This window comes from Xiphophorus hellerii, chromosome 5, assembly GCF_003331165.1.
Source record: "Xiphophorus hellerii strain 12219 chromosome 5, Xiphophorus_hellerii-4.1, whole genome shotgun sequence".
NCBI classification, from domain to species: Eukaryota; Metazoa; Chordata; class Actinopteri; order Cyprinodontiformes; family Poeciliidae; genus Xiphophorus; species Xiphophorus hellerii.
In genome coordinates, this window is record NC_045676.1 from 31377635 (window position 1) to 31401792 (window position 24158).

The window sequence follows — 24158 nt, forward strand, 5'->3', positions numbered from 1 at the left end:
ACTATATTTATTAGACCATTTTGCTGTCACAGCAATGCACTATGTCTGCCGTGGGAAAAAGTAAAGGTCTCAATTCTGCAAATTTTCAGTTCTATTCTGCATACGAGGATTAGATAAGGGATGCAACATGAAGTCACCAGTTCAATCCAACTCCATAAAATGTTTTCTTGGTAAAGTTTTTAATAACATCAGAGTTAGTATGTGTGTGGTCATATTGAGGTACTTCCTGAGCAACTGTAAGAGCTACAGAGTATGGAAAAGTTTAGTTTCATTTTTATTTTGTTTACCTGTATTGATGTAAAAAGGTTGAAAAAAATAAGGAAGAACTGAGTTTCTGTTCTCTGTTTAGTGAACCATAATGGTTAGATATGTCTTTTTAAGACTCGATGTCATTCCTCCCACAGAAAACATGAATCTCTTTGATTTCTGGGCAAACAAACTGAAGTTTGATTGAAGTTGACTAAACAGGGCTGGTATGAATGCCCCCTATGAGTGTCTATCCCAGGGTCTGCTGTCAGTGGGATGTTCCTGGTAAACCTCCAAAGAAAGGCCTGAGCCACCTCAACTGACTCTTTTTTTTAACGCAGAGAAACAGTGACTTTCCTCCAACCATCAGTCATGAGTGAGACAAAATAATCCTTAAGTTCTTCTACTTGAGGCAGAGAACTCTCCTGTTGTCAAAGGTAGCAATCAAATGTTTTCTAGTCATGAACCATGGCTTGAAGACAACAACAAAACCACATCATCTGCAAAATGGTAAGACTGAAGTTGTTATATCAGATTTGCTCCTCTTACCACCTTGACATTCTGTCCAAGAACCCCATAAACAATATGATTGTCAAGGAAAAGCCCTGGTGTCATCTGACATTGGAGAAGGACCTGGCTGCCACAAAAAACCACCCTGAACCCCACACTACTGCAGCACCCCCACAAAATCACTCTTAAGATTTGACCAAATCTACAAAATCATGTGGTCCATTCAGGTTCCATGTCTCCAAATTCCCTTGAAACATGTACCAACTATTACAAAAGTTTATCCATTGTTTCCATTTATGCTCATCTTTTTCTTTTTTTTATTCTGAGCTGCTGCTAGAACATTCAGAGATCAGAGCAAAGCCCACCCACTCATCCTTTGACTGCACCTACTAAATCCGTCATGCTGGGAGAGGTTGGACATTTCACCAACTGTCATGCAAACACGCTCACATCTAGTCTGCAGTTTATCTGACATGAGAGGCTAAAGTGAAGAGGTTTGGGCTTCTGCAGCCTAAACTCCTGTAGTATCTAGGTGTGCTCCACTAGTATGTATGAAAACAGGAAGAGTTCAAAAATCCACCCGTCCATCCATCCATCCATCCATCCATCCATCCATCGATCCGTCCGCCCGTCTGTCCGTCATCTAACATATTTGTCCAGTGGGGTCAGCAGGGGTGCCGGTGCCTATATCCAGAGGTCAACAGGCGAGAGGCGGGGTCACACTGGACCATCGCAGGAGTGCAAAAATGTTTGATCTTTTTTCATTCACTACTTTTGCTATTAGTTTTCAGTAAAATCAGATTTTTTTTTGTTGCTGATTCAGTAAAGTTTCTTTCGAGTTACTTCGTATGTTTCAGTCACCAATCTGCTGCTGCAGCTCTTAAGAGGCAAGGAAATATATTGTTCTGACTTTACTCAGCAAAACCTTTACACTGCCAACAATTAAACTATTGTAAGTTCACTACCATTTTTTAGAGGAAGTTTTATGTGCCGTCTGTTATTGGCTTGTTTTAGTCTTAACACCTAAAAAAAATGCCTATCATTGTATGAGCAAGTTGAAATAAAAAAGTGCAAGAGGCATTCTGCTGTTTTTGTTGTTTTCTCCTCCCCTGGTGTTTTTGATATACATGCACTAGAAACATGCAGTCGGCAACCAGGCAGCTCGTCTCTGCTGTGGCCATGTTCAGCTAAAGATACTCTACTGCCACTCTCAGGTCGTCGGTTTCATCTGCAGTTAATCTACGTTTGAAAAGTTAGAGAGGAGTTAAATTATTCTCATTTTTGAAAGTTATCCCTCCTAATTCCTAAATTAGAAGACCTTGCTGTGTCCTTTGAGCAGAAAGTTATATGTCTTTTAATACAGCGAGCTCAATTTCAATTTCAAAGAAAATGAGAAAATCAATCACCATATTTCTTTTCAAAAGGGCTTCATTCTATTTAATTCAAGAGCTCCAGAGGCCATACTGATGTCTCACTTGAAATGTACTCATATTAAAGATGGACCGAAGGCTTTTCATGCTGTTAATTCTTATTGCAGAGTTGTCATGTGTCCAGCAGTATGCATGAAAATGTGTTTTTCTCCTGCTTTTCTCATTCTTCACTCTGTATTATCATTCTGTAGTTTTTTTTTTGGCACAACATGTAAAGAGTTTATTGGTATGAATGCAGCAGATTAAGGTCAGAATATCTCTAGTAACAGCATCTCAGAAAATTGCCCAAAAACTCTTGGACAAAAATTGGTTAAGCCATTACTGATGCAAAATATTTATATCTATATTTCAATATATCTAAACTGAAATATTTAATTTTACATTAGCAACGTTTCTGGAAGGTTGATACAACAACAGCAAATCTTTAATGTATTGTGGTGCCAACCCGTTTAGTGAATAATAAATTAACAGTATGTTAAAGTTTATTCTCTGAGCTCCACAGAGCCAGAGGAAGGTGATCTGCACCGACTGCAGTTTCATTGTCTTAATTCGGAATATTGTAAACAGTTAGGACATTCTTGCTTTCATAGCTGTCTGTAATAACTTTTGACATCTGGTTTGTTTGTGCTGTTACTTTATGTCATACTTGTTGATTACCATTTATTACACATATTTTGGCGATATAAAAATTAGTGTGTAGAATCTCTGATGTTTTTTATTTTCACTTATTGTAAATATTTCAGTCTGCCATTTAATGCTCACATAGATATTTTGTTTGTTTTTAAATTTCATTTTTAAACAAACTGCAAAACCCTCGGATTGTGAGTCCTATATTTCTATCCCAGTAACGTCACAGTATTTTTCATGTTGTAATATATATATAATATATATTATATATATATAAAGACTTTTGATAAACTTGTATGAACCTACTGTATATATCTGATATTGCTACTACAAACTTTGATTTATAATTTATCTCTTTAATAAGTTTGCTTAGGAGCTGGATAAACATTATAAACATTTAGAAACAATTTAAAACTGACACGCGCCATTCACTAAAGAGATATAAACCTTTTTTTAGAGGCTTTTTAGAGGTTCCTCAGAGGAATGAACTCTTTCTGCTTAATTCAGAGATGAAGCACCTCACTTCTCTCTGGTCATTGATTGGAAATGTGTTCAATAATTCAAATAATAGCACTGGAAAATATCCCACAATCCATCATCAGTCAAGTCATTTCGGTGTTAGGCAATGACCCTTGCAGACACGCCCTTTAAATCATCCTGTGACATAATGAATGGGGTCATTTGTAAGTGTGTCATGCTATGATTACCCTTCCTCACAGTAGGGCCATCTGACCTCATTGTGATTCAGTTTCTCATGATAAACCTCAATGTTGCTTCAAAAAGTTTCCCTGATTATGATCAGTTTGTCTGTTAAAGGGCCTTGGAACAACTCTTGCTATGAATTGTCACAGCATAAATAAACTGAGGTGTATTGATCTGAATTGAAACTGATTTGTTGAAATCATTTTTGGACGTCCTATGCAGTGTTGAAAGCTGGAGGCCAAACATGGACTTGTTTGAGAATTAAAGTTCACCAAAAGGCTCTCATGATGACAGTTTTTAGGAGCCCTGGTGTCTTAGTGAACTCTGTCTTGATGACAGCTGAGAGCTAACATGTTTGTCCCTTTTTACCTAGAATGTAGTTAAAGAACTGACCATGAAACACTTGATAACAAAGTTAGAAATTCTCACTACAGTAATTGTCTGGTTCAGGTTTAAGTGTCATGACCTGGAAACGTTTTTGAGGAGTCAGATTAGCGGTGTATCTTTCAAAAATATTCATAAACTCCTGAGCTTTTCCACATTTTGTCCCATTACCACTACCAACCTCGATGGATCTTACTGTAATTTAAGAGCTATAGACCAACACAAAATAGAGGATAATTTAAAACTGTAGGAATCAGACAAAAAGCTTGGCATGCATATGATTGGCTGGGCATTTTTTCAAAGAAGAAAAGAAACATAGTGCGGCAATAAAACATATTCCTTAACTCTCCTTGGATGATTTACCTTATTATTTATATTATCAGGATCAGCAATGCCTGGCTTTATGGCAAACAAAAAAGGACATTTAAATAAAAACATTTTACATAAAATAAGTGACTCCATATAAATTTAAAGTTACTGACCTAATTCAATAGAGGCCCAGTCAGATGGTGTCAGTAGTTGCACAATGAGCAGAAAGGAGATTACCTGAGTGTAGTGAGTGTGTTTCAAGTGATGGTAGTATTAAGATACCTGAGTCTGGAAGATCCAATATTCCTGGTTGCCATGACAGTATGCTTAGAGTGTAGAAAACACTCTAAGCAAATTAGAGAAAATATTATTGAAAAGTATAGGTAAGGGGATGGACACACTCTTTCCTCTTAAATGTTGATTAGGAAATCAATTTTAAATAAGAGACATTTTAAAACCTTCACAAAGTTTTAGACATAAGGTTATTGTTTTGACTCTTAAAAAAACAATCCTGTGTCCCTAGCAATGATTAAGATGTGTAAGTTTTACTTCTTGTAGCATAAACACAGCTCTTTTTCTATTTGGGTTCTTCCATGATTGTCACAGTTTTACACACAATTGCATCTACAGTAAAGCCCAAAACTTTTCCACATAGTAACTGTTTCCTCCTTTGAACTCACTAATGCCATCTGGTGGTTATTTTAACAAAATAAAGGCTCAAATTCCCTCTTTAGTTGATTTCAACTCTGAATCAGTGACATTATCTTAAGCTCTGTGATAGGGTTGCTCCACTTTCATATGCAGCATTTTATAGTGGCATTGAAAACATTGTGTCATTGAGAGCAGTTTCTGTAACATGCTCATTTTAAAAAATAGCATTGAAAATGATTTAAAGAATTCAGATTTTGGCAATTTTATTATTCGCCTTTTCTGTTGCTATGGTTTAAAATATGTACAGAGATATTGCATCGTGTGATGATGACAGAAGGCAAAGTGTAGAAACAAATGAGTTAACTGGAAAGATAAAACATATCACAACTACAGAATTAAACATCCTTTACGAGTGGAATCCTTTGGAGCTAGAAACCCCAGCATGGCCTGAACATTAAGACTCAGACTTTGTGCTCCATTCACATGCTAAGGTCACAAATTTATTATTGATTTAATACATTTTAGATGATTACTAGAAAGGCCAGTTCCACATGTAATAACAAGAAGGATTACAGCCATTCACAGTTACACTCTCAAGATGCAATGAACATACAAATACAGACTCTTTAAGACCAAGATATGATCTTAAAGGGGCAGGATTATGTGATTTCCAGACATATAGTGTCATTTTAGCTCAATCAAATTACAATGTTACCTTCATTTATTCTAGAAATACAATATCTATAAAATATGGCTGAAAAGAATTTTTACTTCCTGATATAACTTCTTGAAATTGGGCCACTGTTTCTTTAAAAACTTCTGCTCTTTCTGAAACTCCGTCTTCCTGAGGTCATCACAAAATAGCTCCTCTATTAACCCTTTAACAACATTTGTACCAGCATTGCAATGAGAAGTAGCTCTTATAATGAGCCCAGCAGAGTCACAGTTCCTCCAGGTGTTTGCTAATTGCTGTTGGCTAGTCTGAAGGAGCTGAGTGAGGGAGTCGCAGCGGAGGGCTGTTCTTTGACATGGAAAATCAGTAGCTTAGAAACTGCAGTTCTGAGGGGGAGCTGCGTCTCCATGGCGGCGCTAGCTCCACCCAGGAGCTGTGCACTGATGAGTGGTTGCCAAGGGAGATTAAAGGACTTCTCAAACATGCATGAAAGAATCAAGCCAACACTCCAGCTATGTTTTTGATGAGCAAATAACATTATAACATGATTAACGAGCTCAAAAAAGTTGATTTTACATAATACCGCCCCTTTAGGTTTTTCATGCTACAAAGATGATAGAAGAATAATAAAATACCGTAGAAATGCAACATTTTTTGTATTCATTTAGATTACAAATCAGTTTCAACAACTTTCAATTTACAAAGGTTACAAAATTAACATCATGAATAATTGAATGAATGGATGACAAGAATCTGAGTTATGAAGCTAGCGGCTCCCTCTTCTCCAGTTTGATCCAAATGCCGTTCTCCGGCCGCAGGATGAGCTCCCCTAACGGACGAAGCTCGTCACGTTTCTGACAGGCCTCCACGTTGAAGTTACGCAGAATGGACGCCAGGACCACCTTCTCCTCCATCAGCGCAAAACGTTGACCTGAACATCAGAATACCACACGAATAGCAGCATGAGACATGGCAAGCTAAAAAAAAAAGCGTGTGTGTGAAAAGACCAAAACCCAGAATGTCCTTGTCTCACCTATGCAGTTGCGGAGTCCGGCGGAGAACGGGACGTATGCGTACGGAGGCCTTCCAGCGGAATTCTCGGGAAAAAAGCGCTCCGGCCGGAACTCCTCTGGTTCTGGGAAGTACCGCGGATCACGGTGAAGAGTGTAGGTGATGATGATCGCATTTGCTCCTTTGGGGACTTTGAAACCATCTGAAAGCGAAAGTAAATACCAATTTATTTATTTATTTATTTTACTAATTACTACATGTGTAAGATCAAACAACAATTAACTACAGATTATTCCAGGTTGAAGTCAAATTTGCCAGCTTCTGTCAAATTTGGTGTTGGCCAAAATCAGTCTCTCTTACAGCAGAGCATGAAGACAGTGACCGATTTTTAGATCTTTTCTGATTGGTGGATCACTGATCCCCCAAAACGAAAAAAAACTGGTGCCGATAAATTGGCTGACCGATAAATCGGTGCATGCTACTGTAAACATTTGCCATGTGCTTAGAGGAAGAACTAAGCTAAAGTGCTTCTGTTTCTCAATTTGTTTTAATTGGGAAGCACATGAGAAATGATGTGGTAGGAATTGACAGGCAACGTTTCTTAGTGACCACTTTTTACACATTTTGACAAAAGATGATATAAAGAAATTTTCTTTACCCAATCTTCTTTAGGGAATTGTGGCCTTGTGAAACCAGTTAGATCATGCAAATTTCCATATTTCCCGACATCAGCTGAGAGCCAGTATCATTGGAAATAAGATGTTTTATAATATCCTTATAAAACAATTTACATGTGGATCAAATTCTAAGTAAAATTTGAACTTAATTCTGGTTTCTTGTGGCTTTTTGTAAGCCACAGGTATCAAGTGGTGATATAAAGTGATGAAGGGTGAACTGACCTGGAGCCCATAAGAACAATAAGACATGAAACAGAAACACCCATCATGATGCATGCACAGCTTCCCTTGACAATGTAATTTAAACATGTGTTGTTGAACAACTACCACAGTATGGAGATGTTAGTCTGAGGTGTTCTTGTCGTTTGTGACTCACTCAGATTGCAGTCGTCACAGAGGCTTCGAGCGAAGAAAGGCACCGAGGGAAACAGCCGCAGAGCCTCCTTGATCACACATTCCAGGTACCTGAGCTTCTTCAGGTCCTCCGTGTTAATGGGTCGGCCCGACGTACCTTCACACAGCAACCAAGACAAAGCAAACTAAACAAATGCAGGTGTAAAAGCTCCATGTTTCTCTGAAACATGGAGCTCTGAAACTCTGAACAGGTTCCATGTCCCTGCTGAAGAAAACCATCTCCACAGCATGAAGCTGCCACCACCGTGATTCGAGGTGTGAATAGTGTGTTCAGATTATCGATTGTCCACCAAACGCAGGCCAGAATGTTCTGTGGTTGTTTCTGTGTTGGCTTGTGATGGACTGGTGACCTTTGGACGGACAGGCGGGTGGGTTGATAGAGGATGGATCCTTTTTCCTTTCACTTTATAACTATGTTTTATGTTCTGTTGGAATTTCTCATAAAATCCCATTAAAATACACCTTTGTCGGTAGCTGAAACATGACAAAATGAGACAAAGTGAAGCAGGTCCTGGTGCGAGGCTCTGTATGCTGGATAAAGACGTTTGCTCTGGGTATAAAGAGGAAGTTGAGCTTTTCAGTACAAGATTTAATTATGGCTTAATTAACACTCCTGCACTTCGGGGCATCTTTAGTTCCTTCAGCTGCTACAAAATTAGCATTTACTGAGGCTCAAAGGCCTTCTTGCTCAAACTGCAGAGAACTGCATGGAAGCGTTGTACATTATTCCACACTGCAGAGACAATAGGTTTTAAAGAGGGGAGTCATATGTTAACAAAAGGTGGACATGGTTGTTAAATTTACGAGAGAACAATGAGTGTGAATAAAGACGATTCGAAATCCTTTGGGCTGTAATATTAACCAAGTTAATATGTGAAGAAGAGAACGACGGGCCGTATTAATGTTACCAAACACTTCGTGCAGCTCTTGTTGAACTTTTCGCTGCACCTCAGGGTGGGTTCCCAGCAGGTGCAGGGCCCAGTTCATGGCGGCAGCCGTGGTGTCATGACCCTGGAAAAGAAAACATGCGTTTGCAGTTGTGATTTTTTTCTTTTCTTTTTTTAAAAATAACCTACTGGTCTCACCACCGACCTCAAACATGAAAGTGTCCACTTCCTCTTGGATGTCCTGATGGCTCAGCTTGTTGCCGTCTTCATCCGTGGTTTTCAGGAGCATATCCAGAAAAGCCTGTCGCTTCCTCTTGCCTTGGTCAGAGTCGCTGTCTGATTCAATGTAGGACATGTTTTCAGACCTTTCCTTTATCACCTGCACACAGATGTTGTTAAGAACGACATTAAGCTGTTGAGCTGTCTGCTCAGTCCCTGGTTCAGTAACTCACCTTATAGGTGAAGGAATGGAGGATCTTCAGCGTCTTGTCGTGGTTCTTCCCCTCACCGAAGTAGTAGTAGATGAAGTCGGGCCAAAACCAGGGCGTCCTCTGTCTGTGGCTGACGATGTCACTCATCCTGAAGGCAGCACACGTTGCTGAGCTTTATCAGCAGGTACTATTTCAAAGATTTGACGTTTCACATTTGTCTGTGAGGAAGCTAAAAAGCATACCTGTATACACACTTGACATACTCTGACTCTGAGTCACTCTGTGCATAAATTTTCCTTCCCATCGCAGTTTCTGAACAGAGAGCAAAGAAGTTTTGCATATCAAGATATTTGTTCCTACATCATGGCACAAACACACACACACACACACACACATTTTTAGTCTATTATTTAATAAGAAATGAATGTATATTAAGTTGTACTTTGCGTACAGTTTTGAAACCAAAGTAAAACGTGTCATAAAAAGGGAAAACATATTCTGCAAAACAATTCAGATTAAATTTACTTGAAATTACTACAAAGACAAAACTTCAAGTGTATAGGAAACTGAAAGTTTAAATAATGCAGAGAGTCACTCAGATGAATGTGCAGAATGTGCTGTGGTATTATCTTACTGAATTAAGCAAAACCTCTCTGGCAAAGGAAACCATGGAGAGCAAGAAATCTTTCTGAAATACATTTACTTTGGGATTTTGTTTTATTAATATTCCCCAAAGCATACGTGAACTCCAGCTTCAATAATAGCATAATTTATAAATTTAATTTTAGTCATATGTTTGAGAAAGACGGCAATTGTTTTCCCTACTGTAATATCAGTAAGTAAAGCATTATCTATTATTAAATGTAATCCCCCTTTAATCACTAAGACACTTTAGTGTGACAAAAGTGTTTCAAAATGCATAAATATAAATGATATCTTTAGGATCTGGATAGAAGCATTTTCAGTTTGGGTGTTTTGAGATGACAATGTGTGGAATGGAAATACAAACAATAGCAAAAACATTGTAGAAATTCTTTTGTTTGTTTTTTGGCAGTTTATTGTCTGTGATATCTCTAAAAACATCTATTTTATGGCTATATAAGATTGACCCGTTTTTTTAATCTAATTTCTAAAAGGCGACTCTTTAAGGCCATAAATCCACCAAAATCCAACTTGTACAAAAATGTTGGAAGCCAGGCTTGGTTTGCCCATTTGAACAACTCCAACCAGTTTTACACCATAAATATCATTTTTGCTTTTTCATCCCAATTTCACATATCTAATGATTAGATTAATTTAAAGGGGCAATACTATGTAAAATGGACATTTTAGAGCTTTACGTCATTCTGTCATCAAAAGCATACCTGGAGTGTTGCTATGATTCTTTCATGCATGTTTGAGGAATCCTTTAATCTCCCGTGGCAACAATTCAGCTGTGCAAAATGCCTGGGTGGACCTAGCACCGCCTTTGAGGCGACTCCGTCATTCAGCTCCTTCAGACTAGCCAGCAGTAATTAGCAAACACCTGGTGGAACTGAGCATCTGCTGAGCTCATTATAGGAGCAACTTCTCATAGCAACGCTGGCAAAATGTTGTTAAAGGGTTAATAGAGGAGCCATGTTGGGACGACTTCCTGAAGGCGGAGTTTCAGAAAGAGCAGGAGTTTTTAAAGAGACAGAGGCCCAATTTAATTAATTTGATATTTACAACACTTTTATAACAACTGTGTTTTATAACATAGTTATTTGACTGTGCTATAAAATAGCCCTTTGTACCTGGAAAATACATAATGCCGCAACTTTCATATCCTCTTTCCATTGCATAGTTAATACAGACATGTTCAGGAGGATAGTAAACATGAAGCATGTAGCATGTCACAGTCACCATCAGTCTTTGAGAATATGACGGTTTTTTATTTTTTCTACAGCCATTTGAGCAGATTCTTTCATTAATTGTACATGTAATGTCTCATTATGGTATAGAAAAACTGATGCTGTTTGAGTGGCAGCAGTATGGACTACATGGGCAGTATCTCTGTTAGCTCTGACAAAACATCTGCAATTATATATTAAATCAGAACATCAGAAACCAAAAGAAACCAGGCTTGTTCTCTTACAGCAAATGATAAACCCAGCAAAGCTCTTTCTACTTTCTGCTGAACTGGTTGCCTTCAATTTTTAGTCTTTAATGTTAAATAAATCTCTGCTCTATTTCTCTTCTTTTTTTTTTTTTTTGGTTTTCTTTTTGTTACTTTTGTCCTGCATTCACGTTGTTTGATTTTGACCTTATCATGAGATGAGACTCCGTCAGAAGATTGTCTTTTAGTTGTAAAAACGCAGCATCTACTCACCGCAGATTATGTCGAGCGCACAGAGGGTGACGTCGCTGAAGCAGTTGAAAGAACCTTTCCCCGCCTTTTTCTCCAGCTTCTCCACCAGGATCTCCGCCTGTTCATTCATCACTTGCAGAAAGTCGGTGAGGATGGAGAAGTGGAAGGTTGGAGTCAGAATCTTTCTTCTCTGTCGCCACTTTTGCCCAGTGCTGAAAAAAAGACAAACTTTTTTCCATCTATGCCACGACTCCAAGCAATACCTACGACTATGTTGGTCAAAAGAATTGAATTTAATGTTAAAAGTTTAATTTATAAAATTATCTGTTGAGTTTTAGCAATGTCAATGTGCATCTCATATCAGACTGACAAAGTGGTTTTGGTTGTTTTTTTTTGTTGTTTTTTTAGTAACATCAGCCCTATCAAACTATGACAAGTTTGATAAGGCTTATCATAGGACCATTACATAGTAGGGACTATGTAATGGATTTTTTTTGCTTATGTGAACGTAACATCTGTACCTGGTCAAAAGGCCGGTTCCAAGCCAAGGATGGAGAAATTTGTAAGCAAAAGCCTTGGTGAGGTGAACAGGATTACCCAGAATCTTCTACAAAAGAGAGTTTTGTGATAAGAAGGTGATAAGAATTGGTCAGTCACAAAGGTAGAACATTTCAACCACAGTTATTAGAAATAACTTTGTGAAGACCATCTCAGAGCTCAGCCTAACGCATTCTCCGAACCTGGCTGCAGAAGCAGGTTTGAACTAGACAGAAGGTCATTGAGGTCATTACTGAGAGACTCTGTTACACTGTTTGATTCATCTCAGGATGAGAACGAAACGCATCATCATCAATGGGAAACTGGATAAAAGATCAAAGGCATCCCAAACACATGGTTAGATCTCAGTGCAGCTTCCCATCCATCCATCCATCCATCCATCCATCCATCCATCCATCCATCTATCCATCCCTTCATCCATTTTCTAACACCCTTGTCCCTAGTGTGGTCAGGAGGGGTCAGTGCAGCTTCCACCTCATTACAAATATAAGAGTTTGGCTTGATTTGGGGGGTTTTTTTGTAAATAATTTTATCTAGCTATGTTAAAGTTACTAAATAATTCTAAAAACAAATTCAACATTTTCTCTTGTTTTCAGTTGGTGAGACTTACACTTTATTTATGCTGGTGCAACTCAGTAAATGAAAATGTTGAAGAGCACATTTGTGGGAGCAATTTAGCTCTGAGTGAAGTTTGTGCAACTTATAACACACAGAGTTATTCGTTTCAAGTGTTTGTTTCTGTTCATTTTGATGATCTTGGCTTGCCGTTAACTTGATTTACAACCAAGTATTAAGTGCATGTTTTGTACGGGTATGGGACCTGAGTAAAGTTGGCCCCCCCACCTTGTGATGACCTCTAGAAACATTTCTTTATATCTTTAAAATGATAGCAGCACAAACAAAAACTGTTGCTGCAAAATGTAGCACAAACGTTTGACACCAATTTTGTCTGATTTGAAGGGGGGGGTCAGCAAGGGACACATTTTCCAAGAGTTTGCTATTTCTGTTTTCAAAACAAGAGTCAAAATAAAAAAGAAGTAAGTACTTGATACATATTGCTATATGTGTAAAATAATTTCATGTAGTATATGATTTAAGTTTTGAACCTTTCAGTGTAACTGTTCTCATTGTGAAGTGTCGGTTTGTTGTGTTGCTGCTGTACCTCAACATTTTCAGCATGAAAAAGGACAACAAAGGGAATTGGTCCAACCCAGATTTTAAACAGCGGTGCATCTCTGAACTCTTGTGTAAAACCCACAATCTGACTGAAGAAATCTGGAACAAGGCGCAGACAGAAACAGATTGCTCAGAAGGAAAATATACTTCACATTATGGTCCTCTGGCACATTTCTTACCTCCTGCGTTGGTTTTGAACATCAGTGCGTCTCCGATGAAGGGGTACGAGAAACCCGTCCCTGGAATGGATTTCATTCCGAACCACTTATGGAGGTAACCACTCAGCATCTTGTAGGTGATGTAGGTCAGAGCTGCGATGAAGATGCTAGCTCCCAGAAATGGTAAACTGTAGCTTCCAACTAAAACTGCCATGTTTTTATCCCGTCTGTCCAACTTGTTTGAATGCTCAGAAATGAGCACCAGCCTGTCCTGATGGGTCCTGGATATTAATAGGAAGAGCCAAAGGCACTGCCCTCACTGCTCCTTCCCTCTTTGGTTGATCTGCCCATAGCTTACTGGGTGAAGGTTGACTTTATATTAGATTCGTTTGCCTTTAGGTAACCTGGCTTTTTTTGTTTTGTTTTGTTTTTTTGTCATTAATACCTTAAAATAAACTGGTTATTCACAACAGTGGGCAGATTTACACTGATGTAATATGTTATTAAGTATGGTGTGTTTTATTTACAGAGATGATGCAATAAAAGTGTTAATCATTCATATTGTACCAGCGCTGGCTGGCCCAGATCATGAACTTTGTTCGGCTCATTATCTCACTGAATAGCAGGAACGTCAACATTTTGCACAATGTCAAACCTGACTGGTTAATATGTAGCAGAGGTATCTCTGTCATTTATCTCTTATGAATTTGTTGTTTTTTGTGTGTTTACAGTTGATGGCTAATGCATCTGGATACATGCACAGTAAAATTCATCGGTCCCACAGCTCAACGAGCTTTGCTTTAATTTCACACATTTTTCCAAAATGCAAAAATTAGGATTGTTGTCATTGAATCTTTCAAAATTCAAAAATACTTTATTGACCCCAAAGGAAAATGAAATGTTGTTGTAACTCATACTAGTTGAAATTCCCTTAAAGAGTTATTCTAGAGTGTAATGGCTGTTGGCAGAAAAGATCTCTTGTAGCAGTCTGTACCGCAGCAAATTTGAAAAAAAATACTTCTGACTGAAGACACTGTGTTCCATAGTTCTTCACATGTATTACTGCTTTAACCAGGAATTATGTTAAACCAACACAACTTTAGAATCGGTTGGATATTTGCAACAGGCATGGCCTTGAAAAAATGTCAGCGGCAACAAGACAGAATAATCATAGAACTAGAATTTCACTGTGTTGTGTCTTTGTGCAACGACAATAAAATAAATCTAAGTCTAAGAATTATAGATCTTGGGATTTAAAAAATGGCACCTGAGTGAAGTTGGCTCCCAACCCTCACCTTCTTCAAATCAGACAAAATTGGTGTCAAAGGTTTGTCCTACGTTTGTGCGGCAAAAATATTAATTTGTGCCACTATTATTTTAAAGATACTAAGAAATGTTTCCAGAGGTCATGAAAGGTCAACCAGCCACGCTCACCTTCTTTAAATCATAAAATTGCTGTCAACCAACTCAGCTACGTTTGTGCTGGTTTGTGCAGCAAACATTTTTGTTTTGTGCTGCTTTGGCTTTGAAGATATTAATGAAAGTTTAAAGGTCAACCAGTCTCCCCACTTTTAGAAAATCAATCAAGATTTATGTCAAATGTCTGTGCTGGTTTGTACAACAAATTTTTTTATTTGTGTCACTATGATTTTAAAGCGGCACACACAAAAAATGTTGCTGCACAAACTAGCACAAATGTTTGAGATTTGTAACTTCACTCAGGTGAATTATTATCAATGAAAGAGGAATGATAAAAGGAGCAGGCATGGACAAAGTACCATCTGGACAGATAAGCTAACCTCTCACTGCTTCTGCAGAATCTAATCATTTTATTTTCTTCCTTTAAGCTGTATGTTGTATGTATTTGTATGCATTAAAATGCAACAGATTTAAGGATGTTTACTAGAGAGGTGCCATACTGCATGTTTTGGTATCGATTGATACAAAGGGCCAGTATCTCCAATACTGATACTGGTACCATTTTTTAAAAATTTAAGTTTGTTTTTCTGTTCTCTCTTTGAATGAATTTGTTCATACCTAGGATAGCGTTTGTATAAAGTTTATAGGTGTCTACAAAATAGTTCAACAACACATTAATATGACAAACAGTAGTGAAAAACATGTTACCCTTTGAGAGGAAATGCAAATATTTTTGAGCTAGAGTTGAAAAATTTCAATACAAAAGTAAAATAACATTTTGAGAGAGAATCTGGTACTAAAATATCTATCTTATGCTACTATTGATCCCCTACTAATATCAACTTGATATTTTGGTTCCCTCTCCCCGTCTCTGATGTTTACCTTCACATTTGTGGGACATTAGTTGATTTTTTTTAAATGCACTAAGTTCAAGAAGACTTTCATAAAAATGTTTGCTGTCTTTGCATTCATTGTGCAGAAAAAATATTCATATCTTATAATAGCATCCCATTGTGCTATGCTGTTGAACAAATTATCCAGAGATTATAAGATTTACTGGTTATAAAACCAGTAAATGCTGCAATAATGTCCAGTAACCACAAGATGTCAGGACCACACAGCTGATGCTGGGCTGTATAGTGCATTTCAATACATTTTAACATCTTACTAATTAACTTAAAAATAAATATATAGTAATAATAATAATAATATCAATAATACATTTTTAACACATTTTTTTATTACACACAGTGTTATATTTCAAGCATTTATTTCAGTTCATTTTGATGATTTTGGCTTGATAGCAGAAAAATATGTTTCTGAGAAAATTTGATTATAAAACAATGGAAAAAAAAATAATATTACTATGTATAACAGAGGTCTTCAACTCCAGGCCTCGAGGGCCGGTGTCTACATGTGTCCCTGGTTTAACACCTCAGATGGTTGGTCCAGAAGTGCATCAGCTAACTCCACCAGTCAGGAGGAGTTACAGAACAATAACCAGGAAATATTTCTGAAGATGAGCTACCAGTGTGTGTACTTTGTTTTTATTGAAAAGTTATGCATTTGTGTGGTTGTAAGCTGTGAAAAGCAGAAAGAGATATAGAAGTAAAGTTTAAGTATTCACATGTCATTATTACAATGTGGGTTTAGAAAACAGAGACGATGATTACAGTAGTCCAGGACAAAATGGGATTGATTTTCTTGCTTTAACATTACGCTAAGTGTTCATCCAGTCTGATTATTTACTATCAGGTCAGTCTCTATAATTTCTCCTATGGGATTAGTGAAGTATTGTTTTTTTTTTCTTGTTTTTTTTTTTTTACATAATCAGGCAATCACTTGGCCTAGAGCGAGTGGGCTAGATTCCAGATAATTTGTTAAAAACATTTATCCAATACTGATCCCAAATACTTAAATAAGATCCCAAACTTTTCTTGCCCTGTTGGTAATAGAAGCCATGTCTTCCTTTTGGTAGGCCACTGTAATTTCTCTCCAAAAAGTTATAAACTGAATGATGTGGGAAAAGCTGCCAACCACTGATGCATTTTAACATTCCCCCATGCATTGCCATAGTTATGCTCCTGGCATTCTGATGTCACAGAATGTGACATCATTCTGTTATGTGGTCAAGTTCTACATCACTGTTCAAGTACAACACAAATTCTACCCTTTGGTTGAGCAGGTCTTCTGAAAGCAGAATATCTAGGCGGAAAGCAGAAAATAGTGCATAAAGGTAACCATAATCGCATCTAAGCCTGTCAACACCGGGGAAACAGTCACTCCTGCAGTCGATTAGTCATTCCCAGAGCAATGAGGAGCTTCTGGTTGAAGGCAGGGATCCTCTCCTTCTGCGGAGGCCAGTTGAGGACACAGCTTGGACGCAGCATGCCTCTGCGGAGGAAAAGTGAGCGAGACAACTTGTAGTCGTGCACATCCTGCAGAAAAATCAGGACAACCGAGTCTCTGCTGGCTTCGATGACCTGTTGAAGTGCATGGTGGGCTTTAAATCTGAAAAAGGGCAAGAAAAAAATCAAGTGGTGAAAAAGCTTTGAAGAGCGCAATTATAATTTTCACAAAAATGGATGCGCTTTAAAAGATACGTTATGAAATCAAGAAAGCGGTTCATACTTATTTTCTTCTAACAGTACTATGAGGTTGGTGTCAAAGTTCTTCTAAATTTAGTCTGTGCTTAAACACACACCAATGACAAAGAGCAAGTTTTATTGAGCGTTAGAGAAATCCTGCAGGATATGGCATCAAGCCAACACAGTGTTGGTCTGAACATAGTGGAGTCAGCTTACATGAGGCAAACAAAAAAAAGTAAACTGACACTCTGTTGTCATGTATGACTTCGCTACACTCCTTTTTTTAATATATATTTTTAAAGGGGCAGTATTATGGGTTTTGCAGGCACATAGTGCCATTTTATAGCACAATCAAGTAAATATGTTAACTTCAGTTGTTCTAGAAATACTGCATATATCAAATATGACTTAAAAGAAATTTGACTTTGATATTTAACACCTTCGTCTCTTTCAAAACTCTCTCTTTCTGAAACTCTGCCTTCAGGAGGTCATCACAACATGGCTCCTATTAACCCTTTAACAACACTTTACCAGTGCTGCACAGAGAAGTAGCTCCTATAATGAGCTCAGCAGATGTGCAGTTCCACCAGGTGTTTGCTAATTGCTGCTGGCTAGTCTGAAGGAGAAGATTGGGAGAGTAACAAGGGAGGCCTGAACTGTGAGGCAGTAGCTGAGAGACTGCAGCTCCAATGAAGAGTCCAACCTGGGCGTTTTGCACAGCTGACTGGTTGCCACGAGAGATTAAAAGATTTCTTAAACAGGCCTGAAAGGATCATAGCAACACTCTAGAAATAACATTATAACATGATGTAAAGCTCAAAAAGTCCATTTTACATGATACTGCCCCTTTAAATTCTTCTTCACATCAAATTTAGAAGATGAAGTTACTTTAAATAGCAAAGCTTTAGAATCTGTAGCTAGTTCCCCCAATGTGACATAAATAAAAATGAGCAATGTGTGTTTGACTTACTGTCTACACCAGGGATCGTTGAGAAGACGCTCGGTCACCACAAACAAGATTTTTCTAGATTTTCTCATATTATTCACGATGGAGTCAGCCTGGAACATGCCGATGTCAGAATCTCGATCGTCCAAGCAAAACCTGCAGGTTTCGTTCTCCAAAGGAACCAGTCGTCTCTCCACCCAGCGGGTGTCTTCCTCAGCGTGTATGACATAAGCGTCATACTCAAACTCTCTGCCCTCCTCCACTTTGGCGTCACTAAATCCTAATGTGCGATTGATCAATATGTTCCAGTAGAACAGGATCCTCCAGCCGTGGAATCGGTAAATAAGGGCAGTGAGAATCAGCATTAAAACGGCTGTGCTGTTCAGCACATAAAAGGCCTGGAATGGGGCCATGTCTTTGCAAGAAAGTTGGTCAAAGTCCATGATGGAGTGATTGAAGTAAAGTATCGGGGTGTTGCACATGTACTGGTCTCTGAGACCTGGCACACTAGCGTTAGTTTTGTTCAACCACGTGACAAACCACAGGATGCTCTCGCAGGTACAGTCGAACGGGTTTTTTCCCATGACAAGGACACTGAGGTTGCTCATGGGAGTTCTGAACACCTCTGGCCTGACAGAGGTGATAAAATTCTTCTCCAGACGTAAAACCTTAAGGGACGTAAGGTCGTCTAACACCGAGTCCCGTAAATTGTTCAAAAGATTGTTGCTAAAGTTAAGCTCCCTGAGTTGATTCAAATTCCTGAAAGCTTCTCTTGGGATCTCATCCATTCCATTGAAATCCATCTCAAAGCTTACCAGCCTCGGTGTGTGTTTGAGAAACAGGACAGGCCCACCAGGGTTTGCCGTCTTCCACAACCGGACTAAGTTGTTATGTTGGAGCTTCAGGACCTGGAGGTTCTCAAGCCCCTCTAACAAATTCTCTCTGATGTTCGCAATGTTGTTGTTGCTGAGATCCAATACAGTGAGGTTGGACAAAGGCCAAAACGGAGAGGAATCCTGGTTCAAGGTTTCGGCTTGCAGACTCTTTCCCAGCATCAGCACTCTAAGATCAGTCACACTGGCGAATGTCTGCGCGGTCAGATTAATTTGCTGGACGTTATTGCTTATGTGAAGCTCTTGTAACTGAGCAAGACCTTCCAATTCTTTGCCGCTGAATGTTTGACGAATATAATTGCGATCAAGAAGAAGAATGGAGAGACTTTTCAGACAGTAGAAGCTCCCGGGTTCAATTCCCACCAAAGCATTTCCTTCTAGGTTTAACTTTCTTAGGGGTGAATCGGCAAGAGAGACAAAAAACTTACTGGAGAGTTTTTTGCTTGTGAATATAGAATTGCTCCAGCTCAAGTCAAGATCTGTGAGACTCATCAGACCTTTGAAGGTATTCTCTGTGATGTTGACAAACGGAGTGTTTTGTAACACCAGGGTCTCAAGGTTGCTTAATGGTTGAAACGTGAAATCCTCAATAACAGGGAGAGAGGGTTTCTGACTTTTCACCAGCGCTTTAGTCAGCTGTAGGTTTTTCAACATTTTTAAGCCTTTAAAAGTTTCTCGTGTCAGGTGCTTAATGCCGTTGCCAGTCAAGTTAAGAATCTGAAGTTCAGAGAGCCACTGAAAGGAGCCATCTTCAATTATCTCAATGCTGTTGCCAGACAGGTCCAGAAGGGTTAGGTTTGTTTTCTTCAAACCTGAGAAGGTTTTGTTTGTCAGATTCGTCAGCCCGATGTTCCTCAGAGACATGGCACTGATCGCTGTTTCAGACAGCTCTGAACAGAGGTCAGATATGAACATGAAGCCCTTTCTGCTACCATTGAGGAATAACATACGCAGGCCTGGAATAGGCTTAAAGCAACCAGGCTCCAACTGCAAGGAACAAACAAAAACACACACACACACACACACACACAACCCTTATGATGAGACAGGAATGGGGAAACAAAAGAGATAACTGAAATTTGAGTGCTACTACAACTACCAGTTCCAAATTTGACAACAGTATTTCAGTTCCCATTTCTGGGTAAACAACTTACTTTTTGTAGGGACACAGATGACATCAGGTTGATGACATGGAGGGGTGAATCCTTCAGGAAGGAGAAATCCTCTCTTTTCAGAGTGTTGAAGTTATTGTGTTTGAGTTCTAAGGTTTCCAAGCTGGGCAGCTGAGGCTGTGAACCAAGCCTGGCTGACTTCAGGTTGTTCATGGAGACGTCAAGATATTTCAGGTTCTGTTTGTCAGCAAAGGAGAAGAGAAACAGTAGATCATAAAATCTTATAAAACAAAAACCTGATGTTTTTATATAACGTTGGCGTATTTTAGCCTGGACCTAAGAAAACCTAAGACTGAATTAGGATTATTTTCCACCGCTGAATCCAAAAATGACATCCATTTTACTCAATCATGTCAGATTTTAATTCTAATTTGATTTAGAGAAATCTGATCTCCTGACTGAATTGATGACATTTTTGAACATTATCAGATAATTTCTGCTAATATTTCTCATCCAAAAAAGGTCTTAGAAGAAAAAAAAATTTCCAACTGAGTGTATTAATTAAATGTTACAAACTTGTATTTCTGTAAATTGAATAATAAACACTGATAAGGGTAAATACATGTGAATTGAACATTTCGTCTTCATTGTGTAAAATTCTCTGTCTCTTTTCTGTCCTGATGGAATCTCCTCCTGCTCATCACTCACTGATCCAGATTCTCAGGAAACCGATCCAGATGTGAGAACAAGTCATGCATTTTGATGCTCATGTTGCTCCATAATTCAGAAAGTTGACCCGATTGAATAAAATCAGTGTGACTTTTGGATTCTCACATCAACATGGCCCTAAAACAGTTGAAAAACTCCAGACAACTTTTTTGCTGTTGATGTATTAAGCTTCATTTTCTCTGAAATCTTAATATTACATACAACTGATGAAAAGGGATTTTAAAAACCAAAATGCCTGTCTACAGGACAGTATGTCTATTTCTCCAAAGTTTCTGCACTAAGTACTTGGTCAGTGGGATGGAGAGAATTACCCGAAATAAGCAGTAGAAATGTATAATTGTTTGTCATGAGTCTGTGTATGACTTTCTTTGTTTCAACTAAAATAAACTGACTGGAAGTAAATTTGAGTTATTTCCATGGACCTGTACTTAACTGTATAAGTTCTATTAACCTCCCATTTTATTTTTACCATCAACTATTAATAATCCAACCTAAATCTGATGTACCTGAAGCAAGGAGAAGGGTTCTCCTTGCAGCTTTAACCGGTTGCTGGCCATATTCAGCCACGTTAGTTTGCTACAGTATTTGAAATTCTCCTTTTGCAGTAAATGCACTTCATTATGCATCAAGTTCAGGGTCTGCAGCAGAGGGAGGTTCCTGCACAGGCCCTCATCCAGGGTTTTGATGCTGTTGTAGCTGATGCTGAGGTGCAAAAGTCCTGTGTATCTTTTGAATGAGTCTGGGGGAGCCGCTGTCATTCTGTTGTGAGACAAGTCCAGGGCGGTGATGTTGCCGGGAAGATCCTGAGGGACGGAGCTCAGGGTGAGGTGGCTGCAGTCTGCTCTGCCGTCTTGCACGCTGCAGGTAGCCTTCTGTACGGAGGCGGCGCAGTAATACGGACTCACAGTGACGGTGCAAACAAGGATGACCCATGTCGGGATGCAGGATCGAGCTGCATGCAGCATTTCAAAGAAACTCTGAGGAAACAGAACAAGGCAGAGTGCAATGTGAAAAAGGTCCAGAAAGTGATTGAGAACATGAAATTACATTTAAAAAATAAAAATCTGTATAGAGTAGTGTTTTTTTTGTATGGTGCAATGTTATACAAATGCCATCTCAATGCATGTTCATAGATATATGCTACACAAAAGTAACACATTTCCTCCAGAAAACAATGAAGCTCTTCCAAGCTCAGATAATTATTTAACTAAATGTGGAAGAAGTTCTGCAGACGTTAAGGATTTTCTGGTTTTTATCGCCCTCAGGGAAATAAAACCTGTCATAATTAGATAGGTCAGTAGCATTTATAAGGTCAGACCTTTTGATGTTTTTAGGGTGTTGTATTAACCAAGTGCAGCAAGCCTTGCTCTAACAACAGTTCATAGTACAAGTGCTGGTTCTGTATTATACTGCATCTTGTTACATTTAGTTCATTGTACTTTCTGCAGAAGATACAGAACAATCAGAACAAGAACCAACCGTCTCAGAGACAGTTTTTACCCGATAGCAATAACAAAACTAAATGCAATCAAAAACAACCATTAATCATCATGAATGATGTATGTGAGAATGTGGCTATTCTTATTTTTTAGTTTTTTTTGTTTTGTTTTTTTGTGTGTGTTTGTTTTTTTTTACCAGTTATTTGTTAATTCTTATATTGTGTGTGAATTGTGAGACAGTTATTTTTTGTTTTTAAGCATATGCACTGACTGATGGCACTTTTTAAATTTTGTTGTTCTTGTGACAATGACAATAAAGATTTATCTTATCTTATTTTACTTGTTTCCTTGTTTTAATCCTGTTGAAGTCTTTCGTCTTTGTGAGCATTAAATTTCCACCACCAAATAAGGAGAAATGTACAGCAGCGTATTAGGGTCATTGAAGTTAGAGGGAAAAAGCCTTTTCACCAAAAATTTTCTAGAAAAAAAAAAAAGCTTGGATATTTCTGAGTTTGAAGAGTCAAAAATTTGCTAGAAAAAGCTCCGAATTTTTTAGGTTAATTTCAGTCATTTTCTAGAGAAAAAGATAGGAAATGTTGAATATTTCAATCTACAAGGGCCCTAGAAACAAATGAAAAAATTACAACATTTCTTGTTTTGGCAGAGGAGAAGGGGGCACCACAAAGCAAAAGGCTGGGAACAGCCCTGGGTTCACCTCATATGCAGCTACACAGAATCCATTTCTCTGCAGATCAATTCTGCTTATAACAACACAAGATCACAACAGAACGAGACAGATACAAGACAATTCTAACTGTAAAGTTATGAGATCTTTATGAAACATCTAAAACACTGAACTTTCAGCTGAACTTTCCTGTTTACCAAAACTAATAACACAGCTTGAGTCATTGTTCTGGCTCCACCTATGTGGTTTTAAAAGCGGTCTCACCAAATTTAAACCATCCTGACAATGTTCACATTGTCAGAACGATCCGTAGTTTTAATCGATAGCCGCCTGCAGATCCTTACCGGTTTGTGTTTGTCTCGGTTTGTGACTTTTACGCTGCTTCCTCCCTCACATCGTCGCCACGAATGTGCGCTGGATGTGAGCAGCGGCAATGCCTGAAAATAAGGAAACAGAAAAGGTCGGAATCCAGTTTCACTTCTATGCTTGTCTGGTGTCGTTTTTAACTATTTCGTGTCATAAAGTCCGAGTTATGGCTGGTCAGGTTGTTTTGCGTTCTAAATGTCCTCGTATTTGGTCAGGTTAGTTACAGCCGGTGTTCTGCGGTAGGTCAGAGTGGGACGTCCTGACAGAGACGGATGAACGTGGCTCAGTTTTTAGGATCCGTTTCCGATTGGAATAATAAAGGGCCATTCCGCTGCATTTCGCAACTCTAATCTACCCTTTTTCTGCTCTGGTTTGCAATTTAAAATATAATACAAATCTAAAATATCTTTTTCAAGAAGAAAAAAAAACTACTTTTAGGAGTAATTTTGCTGCACCATATTTTTTTTACTTTTTAGTCAATGATATTATTTGTAAAGCATTCTTTCTTTATTTTTTATTTTTTACTTTTACTTGAGTAAAAATATATTGTAGTCATGATATTCTCACTTCACTACAGTTTTTGGGAACTCTGCTTAGAAGCCCAAGTACTTTAGCTCATAAATGTTTTGTTTTTTTAAAATCTTATTTATATTAATTCACTCTGTTGAACAAGAGCTTAAATATGACCACTGAAGTGAACGTAAAGGAACAGTTTTCATTTACTCTGAAGAACAGCTGCTGCCCACAATCAGCTCAGTTCTTTCATGGCAGAAAAATGTTTTCCTGTGTGAACACATTCCTCAGCTCC

The 24158-nt window shown here is 38.3% G+C and overlaps 2 protein-coding genes and 1 long non-coding RNA gene across 4 annotated transcripts; 1 reads left to right on the forward strand and 2 right to left on the reverse strand.

Annotated features, from left to right (window-relative positions):
* Window positions 1–155: 155 nt before the first annotated feature.
* On the forward strand, window positions 156–21352 carry LOC116720395 (uncharacterized). Its single transcript, XR_004339379.1, has 4 exons — window positions 156–170; window positions 1734–1743; window positions 9906–9916; window positions 20483–21352. It is a non-coding gene; the product is annotated as an uncharacterized LOC116720395 (long non-coding RNA).
* cyp4v2a (cytochrome P450, family 4, subfamily V, member 2a) lies at window positions 5106–13647 on the reverse strand. Its single transcript, XM_032563646.1, has 11 exons — window positions 13195–13647; window positions 13002–13114; window positions 11803–11888; window positions 11303–11493; window positions 9195–9264; window positions 8974–9100; window positions 8727–8900; window positions 8543–8645; window positions 7597–7731; window positions 6566–6745; window positions 5106–6463 (listed from the first exon to the last, which is right to left on the reverse strand). Exons 1-11 carry the CDS (start codon window positions 13385–13387, stop codon window positions 6291–6293), a joined length of 1545 nt encoding a protein of 514 aa, XP_032419537.1. The 5' UTR covers window positions 13388–13647; the 3' UTR covers window positions 5106–6290.
* Window positions 16357–23721, reverse strand: tlr3 (toll-like receptor 3). 2 transcript variants are annotated; one of them, XM_032563643.1, is made up of 5 exons: window positions 23329–23716; window positions 21367–21837; window positions 20174–20368; window positions 18151–20006; window positions 16357–17103 (listed from the first exon to the last, which is right to left on the reverse strand). In XM_032563643.1, the coding sequence occupies exons 2-5, from the start codon at window positions 21823–21825 to the stop codon at window positions 16872–16874; spliced, it is 2742 nt and encodes a 913-aa protein (XP_032419534.1). In that variant the 5' UTR covers window positions 21826–21837; window positions 23329–23716; the 3' UTR covers window positions 16357–16871. The 2 variants fall into 2 exon arrangements, with proteins under 2 accessions (XP_032419534.1, XP_032419535.1); XM_032563644.1 differs by lacking the exon at window positions 16357–17103 and adding an exon at window positions 17111–18091 and having other exon boundaries at window positions 23329–23721.
* Window positions 23722–24158: the final 437 nt, after the last annotated feature.

Excerpts from the sequence above, each read along its gene's own strand:
- cyp4v2a (XM_032563646.1), bottom strand. The coding sequence starts at position 13,387 with ATGGCAGTTTTAGTTGGAAGCTACAGTTTACCATTTCTGGGAGCTAGC. Across the intron at positions 8,901-8,973 it reads TCCATTCCTTCACCTATAAG|GTGATAAAGGAAAGGTCTGA; the intron begins GTGAGTTACTGA and ends ATCTGTGTGCAG. Across the intron at positions 6,746-7,596 it reads CTGTGACGACTGCAATCTGA|ATGGTTTCAAAGTCCCCAAA; the intron begins GTGAGTCACAAA and ends TTTCGCTTTCAG.
- tlr3 (XM_032563643.1), bottom strand. The coding sequence starts at position 21,825 with ATGCTGCATGCAGCTCGATCCTGCATCCCGACATGGGTCATCCTTGTT. Across the intron at positions 20,007-20,173 it reads CATCTGTGTCCCTACAAAAA|TTGGAGCCTGGTTGCTTTAA; the intron begins GTAAGTTGTTTA and ends TGTTCCTTGCAG. Across the intron at positions 17,104-18,150 it reads AACGATCCCTGGTGTAGACA|ATTTAAAGCCCACCATGCAC; the intron begins GTAAGTCAAACA and ends GCCCTTTTTCAG.